This window comes from Limulus polyphemus, unplaced genomic scaffold (genome assembly GCF_000517525.1).
Source record: "Limulus polyphemus unplaced genomic scaffold, Limulus_polyphemus-2.1.2 Scaffold3425, whole genome shotgun sequence".
Taxonomy (NCBI): Eukaryota; Metazoa; Arthropoda; class Merostomata; order Xiphosura; family Limulidae; genus Limulus; species Limulus polyphemus.
In genome coordinates this window covers 112176-119200 of record NW_013669035.1, presented here as the reverse complement: position 1 = coordinate 119200, position 7025 = coordinate 112176, and the positions used below count along the sequence as shown (strand labels likewise).

General features: G+C 34.2%; 1 protein-coding gene across 4 annotated transcripts in view; it reads right to left on the bottom strand.

Annotated features, from left to right (window-relative positions):
- The window catches only part of LOC106469322 (tyrosine-protein kinase PR2-like), a 62166-nt gene that overhangs the window by 5427 nt on the left and 49714 nt on the right, over positions 1-7025 (bottom strand). For all 4 annotated transcript variants that reach the window (XM_013929812.2, XM_022397816.1, XM_022397817.1 and 1 more), the window contains exons 12-15: positions 6097-6222; positions 5148-5338; positions 3276-4753; positions 416-574 (exon numbers count right to left, since the gene is read on the bottom strand). In XM_013929812.2, coding sequence (XP_013785266.1) covers positions 416-574; positions 3276-4753; positions 5148-5338; positions 6097-6222 — 1954 coding nt within the window. The remainder of the gene's footprint in view (positions 1-415; positions 575-3275; positions 4754-5147; positions 5339-6096; positions 6223-7025) is intronic.

Genomic DNA, 7025 nt, shown 5'->3' with positions numbered 1-7025 from the left:
TCGACCCTGAGATTGCGAGTCGAGCGCCCCAACCACCTGGCCATGCCGGGCCAACATACAACTGACCAGGTGAAAAGAAAGGGTTTTTCAGATGTAGCCCTGCCACTTTAAGGGTCTCATATTGTGCTTCAGTTGTCATTTTGTCTAGCAAAAATGTGAATGTTTGACGTTTTTAATGAAAAACTACACATTTTCAAAGAAAAAAAAAACTTTGGGAATAAATATTGGTCTAAGAGTCATTAACTAACCAAACATATTTTTGCTGTGGGCATAGTCCAGAATAATAACTGTCGTACATCATGCCCTTTGGTTTCAATGTATCATCTTACCAAGTTTTTTTTAGATTGGTCCAAAAACCACGCCATAGTTCATAGACAAACAATTTTTTTTAGTTTGATAAGTATATATAAATTACCTCTTAGCATTTGGTTTGTCAAGAGCGAACTCTAGTAAATCCTCACAGCTAACATGATCACTGTTCTTGTAAATTGGAGGTGAGGGTGCATGTTCTTCTGGAATATCATCCAATCCATCAATCTCTGCCTGAATCTGAGTTTCGAAAGAATCATCCAGACTACAAAATATCCAATAACCTCAAGATTATTCCATGATAGAATCCAAACATTTAAAATGATTATTATTTTCACCAGCTAACAAAATTCTAACTTATCAAGTAAAGCTATACAATTACATGTAGCAAAATCCAATAAAATGAACTTAAATAAAGATATGCAAATAATTTTATCTTCATGCAACTAAAACATCATCCATTCTGCTTTAAAAAATTCAGTTCTATAACTTTCACTTTATATATCATAGCACACAATTTAATTTTCTATAGGCAAGTATTCAATCTCCAAGAAAAAATATTATCATCTTTTAAGTATAAAAGGAATATAGTTCTTGAGTGTTTATTGTGTGACAGATACTTATGGTTAGTAGCCTATATCATCACATTTGTTAGGTTGTAACAATATGATAGATTACAGTTCCAACAACAAGTGAACAAGATCGAGCACAATGGAAGCACTACTGGTCAATCATCTCATGGTTAGTAACCTATATCATCACCTTTGTTAGGTTGTAACAATATAATAAATTACAGTTCCAACAATAAGTGAACTGGATCGAGCACAATGGAAGCACTACTGGTCGATTGTTCTCATGGTTAGTAACCTATATCACCACCTTTGTTAGGTTGTAACAATATAATAGATTACAGTTCCAACAATAAGTGAACTGGATCGAGCACAATGGAAGCACTATTGGTCATCTGTTCTCATGGTTAGTAGCCTATATCATCACCTTTGTTAGATTGTAACAATATGATAGATTACAGTTCCAACAATAAGTGAACTACATCAAGCACAATGAAAGCACTACTGGTCATCTGTTCTCATGGTCAGTAGCCCATATCATCACTTTTGTTAGGTTGTAACAATATAATAGATTACAGTTCCAACAATAAGTAAACTAGATCGAGCACAATGGAAGCACTACTGGGCTGGTTGATCGTTCTCATGGTTAGTAGCCTATATCGTCACTTTTGTTAGGTTGTAACAATATAATAGATTACAATTCCAACAATAAGTGAACTACATCAAGCACAATGAAAGTACTACTCATCGACTGTTCTCATGGTTAGTATCCTATATCATCACCTTTGTTAAGTTGTAACAATATAATAGATTACAGTTCCAACAATAAGTGAACTAGATCGAGCACAATGGAAGCACTCAAAGAATACATCCAACTGACAATCTCCACAACAAGAGAATTCTTAAACTTCTGTGTCAACACCACCTAGATAAATACTTCCAACAAAACAAAGGCCTAACAATGAGTTCACCCAATAATTTTAACTGTAACTGTGTTACCACTATATGGGACATCTTGAAATTAATACCTATGAAACTGCTGCTCTATACCCCAAGATTTGGTTGAGATATGTCAATGACACGTCGTACAGACAATATTATAAAATTCATGAATGACTAACTGAAAACCTCATGAAATAGAAGATAACATTTCTGGAAATAATCCATATAATACAAGAGTTTCCAAATTATACTGAAGAAACTAAGAAGTTAAAAGATATAATTAATACCCGGAACACTTGATCAGAAAATGAACCCCAAGAATAAACAGGAAAATTTTAGACATACAACTACATGTCAGAGGCCACTCTTAAAACAACTAGAGAATATGTGAACATCAAAAAAGTCAGTACATTATTCAGAATCCACAACACAATATGACTACAGTTACAACATAAACCACTTAAAAACCCCAACAGAAGAAGAAAAGAAAAAATCAGCAAAAGTTAGGATTTACAAGTAATAATAGACATACTGGATGTCATGGAAATACCAATTTATTTAAATTAGCTCATCATACAAAAGAAGACTAAATTATAAAATGAACTAATAATAAAACAAATAAGATATTAACCTCTTATGAGAGGGGAAAAAAATATAAAATAAGCTTTCTACATATACCACTTTTAGGCAACTCAAAGAAGCCATTAAACTAAGATATCCTTTTTGAAAATGTTCAAGTAGTTGATTCAAGTTCTAACAGGGGCAGAGACGCCAGTTGAGTGGATGACAAACTTTTCATTAAGAAGGACTAGGGTTGAATCCTGGCCAATACCAACACAGAAATAGTCCATCTCTCAACTTTCCTGAAGATGTCAGCACATTAGTAGCCAAAATGTAGGATAATATCTAATTAATGTCTAGTTGAAAAACAATATAATAAAAATACAGGAGTACAAGATTTGACATATAGGAGACGAGGGGAACAAATCAAGAACTATTTAAATTTCAAGAGTGTAACCCCCCCACAAGTAGCAAAACACACACTCAACTATCATGGCAGCACATCAAAAAAACAGCACTACAACATCATTCTCAGTCAACAAAATGAGATGCCATGTACTTTTAAAATCATCATCAGGATCAAGTACTTCCAATTTTACTAAAACTGTAAATAACTTTATCATGAACTTTATCCTATTCTTCTCCAAGACTTTGCTGAAATCTCAACCTGATGATGGTCTAATTTAGAACAAAAGCTCGTTTTTACCCAAGTAAATACTGAATTTCATTCAAATGTTTGTATTCTAGCATGTTCTGTAAGTTGTCAGTATAGATTTGTGTTAATATTGGGAAATATACATATATAAAATTTAGTTATGAACTAATCATTAGACTTAAGTTTTAGCTACTACATAAGTGATAAATGATTGCAATAACTTTACCATAAACACATACCTAGTTGATCGTGCTGGTTTTGGGGGAGGAACTTTGGATTGACCACCACCCCCATCTTGTGGTGAATTAAGCATGGTGGGACTGACCAAGTCTGAGTCTATCGAGCTTCCATCAGATCCAAGTGGAACTTCAGAGCATGATACCTGCGTCAGAAGAGTAGATCCGGAATTTGGAACTTGACGTATTCCCGGTAAAACCAATGGATGTCGACGTTGATGTTGCTTTAGGACGGGAAATGGCTTGGAACGGTCTCGAGGTGGCAAAGGAAGAAGGTTGGCTGAACTATCAACCCCCTCTAGCTCAGGATTCACAGTGATATGTGCACTAGACACAAATGTTTGTTCATCTTCAGCCTGACAAATTTCACCTATGGACCTTGCATTTTCTGGGACCGATGATGACCTCATAACAGCTGCTGGAGGGGGAGGAGGTGCTCCAAGTCCTGCTCTTGCACCTCCGGTATGAGGAAGAACATTGGCTGCTGGTCTCGTTACTGCTGCAGTTTGGATTGCAGAAGCTCTAGAGCTTGCTGGAAGCCCATGTTTATTACCTCTGACTTTAGGCCTCACAGGACCACTCTTACGAAGCATGCGTAGTGGGTTAGAGTCCATTGTGTCTTCAGCATCTGACGAGTCTGTTGTTGTAAGCAGGGTAGGTTGAGACTTGGTATACTGACTGCTGTTATCAGTAGGTGATGATTGATGAATAGTACTGTGTTGGGTGTCACTGCTTGTGATATTACTACCACTTTTTGTGACAGACTTCACAGTATGTAAACCATGTTGGTTTGTACTTGCTGTAACTGGTGTTTGCTTAGATGAAGTATGCTGAATGATTGTGGCAGATGACGTGTGCTGACTATGAACTGGATCTCTAACACGAGTGCGAGATTCTTGAATGGTTGAATGATGGTGAGTATGAAGTGAGTTATTATTGTGGTTTCGATGGTGAGAATCACTAGAATGCTGCCTCGTGTCACTGTTTGAAGAATGGGGGGTACTGTGCTGGCCCTTCTCCACCAGAAGGTTGTACGCTTCTCGTGCTTCCTCTGTAAGGATATCTTGCACACTAGGAATAGCCTGAGTCTCTGCACTGAAGTTTCGTCGTTCTGGCTTTGGGCTAGGTTTTAGCTTGAAAGAAAACTTAGTTCTGGTTGGGGTCGTTGGTGTCTTAGGGCTCTCTAGACCTGTATCTGAGCCCGATTTATTTTCCACTTCCAGCATGCTACGACTGGCTAACTCTTTAGCCATAGCAATAGCACAGTCTAGTGTATGCTGGTCAGCTGCTGAAATTGGTTTCACAGTAGCCTGCTTCTTTTTCCCACCTTCTCGATTACATACTTTCGAAGTAATTTCCTTTATCTCATTCCTAACATTGTTGTTCTCATTAGACTGTTGCTCATCCAACTCTGGGTCTGGATTAGTTGATCCCAAAGCTTTAAAAACTTCATCCATCAACGATGGTCCAAAATCTAGGGTCTTCAAAAAATAATGCTTATTGTATGAAGTAATAATGTAGCAACATTGTATGCAATTTATTACACCAGTGCAGCAACCTGAATAAGCTATTTCTGTTATAAAAGGTCAGAGATCTTGTTAATATGTATTTATGTGACCCAGAGATCTTGTTTTCCTAATCTAAAAGTATGGTTTCCAAATTTGGTGTAGCTAAGTTTAAAATAAATATCAAAAACATTTTCAAAAATCCATCATGTTAACCATATTTTGAGCAGATCATAAAAAACTGACAAAATTTACTTTAATTATTTTTACTCCCTGGGATGTCCAAATGACAAAAAACAAAACAGTAAAATGTAAATCAAATAAGTAAATTTAAAGTATCCTCAAATCTAAAATCTTTCAAGGAAAATACCTCAAAACGTGGACTTTCCACAGATGGGAAATCCTCTTCATCACTGATCTCATGGTATTCATGATCAGGCCCAATATTCAGTTTATGTACATCAGTAGTTTTGATGATCTCTGTGGACTCAACCATTTTGTTTGTTTCCAAGTTTACTTGGTAATCCTTCTCACACAAACTTCCAGCATCTGACCAAGTTTCTAAGATCAAAGAAAAGCAACTCTTCATGGAAATTAAATTTAAAACATATTTTATATAATAAGACATCTAAATTTTGTCAGTTGATAACCTTAAGAATTATTTGTCACTAATGTAAAAGCCATATTAATAACTCCCTGATTCTAATTATTCTGCATGTTCTTGATGAAATTATTTATAAGTTTAGCATTTTATGGTTTTAATCTTCAAAATGCATTTGAACAATTGCAATTCTCTATATTTTAACTGTATTTTTTAATTGCAATATCAAAGTGAGCAAAGCAGTCATTCCTGTTATGAATTTTTTTGAAAGTTATATGTTAACTACAAATTAATCAATTCCATTAAAGAAAAACTGTCAATATTTACAGGTTAGTAAATAACAAACCTCCTATCGTGGCACTTCTGCAGTCAGTAAGGAAGTTAAATTGATTTAAGCTGGAGGGGAGTCAAATATTAATAACCCTTATTTTGCATAAATCCTTTAAAAAGGCTGGTAAATCTAGATAAGTTATTCATATATTTTATATTTTAAGTTTTAATAATTAAAGTACGTTTAAACAGCTGTTAAGCTTGAATGTTAAAAATACACAAACTAAATGAAGTAACATAACACAGAGTAGAAAAAGGACACAAGTACTGAATGCTCAAGAAAAAATACGTTAAAAAGAAAAAAAGTTTTGAGTTCTGTCTGATTCTTGAAGTCAATAATAACAAATTTATTCACAATTACAGATTTTCAACTTAGGGAGTAACCAACCTGCTGCAGGACCACTTTTACCATCATTAAGAAAATTTGATTTGGTCAAAAGAGGAGTACGGTCAGAAAGATCAGAAGAGGCACGGGCTAATAAACTACTTGGTTCTCCATCATCCTGAGGTTTATCTAAAGAGGACGAAAATCAGCAAACATAAGCTTTGTTCCACTACCAATTAACATTTTACAAAAATATTTTGTTTTTTTAATTACAAATCTAACCCTTAACTAGACATTAAAAAACTACACAAAAATCTAAAATAAAACATAATGGCTTTGCTAAAACTTAAAACAATGGATAAAACTGTAACACAAGCTAAATCAACACAGAGTATATTTTGTACTTTAACACAATTTAAAACTTAAAAATAATATACAGAAGAAAAATGACACGAGTTCATTACAATAGTTCAATACACAAAACTAGCATAATACAATGATTCTGTTAAAATTAACCCTTTCTATGCGGGTCATGGATGAAAGGCCACGTCATCTCGTTTGTTGACTCGTGTTCAAAATTTTATTAGACTACTATTTCATGAACGTATGTCAATAAGTTTGGTATCAAACTGTAGATTATAAATCAAATTTTATTTATATACATTACTCAATTTCTTTATCTAAAAGTAAATATTAAAAACACAGAAACATCGATTTGTGTGTGTCATGTGGTATGTTGAATGAAACATTGGTTCAAATTAGATTTTTGTGAAGTCAATTACTCAGTCTATAGTTTCGTATGTATTAGAAACTAAAATTACTGATATTTACAAGCTAAAATATAAAATAAAAACGTCTTTTCTTTTCTCTATTTGTTAAGATATTACTCATGTAATAAATCAAACACGGAGGCACCCCACCCACCTCTTTCCATTTTTGGAAATGCTCCCTTATATATATATATATATATATACACACTTACTTCTATATAT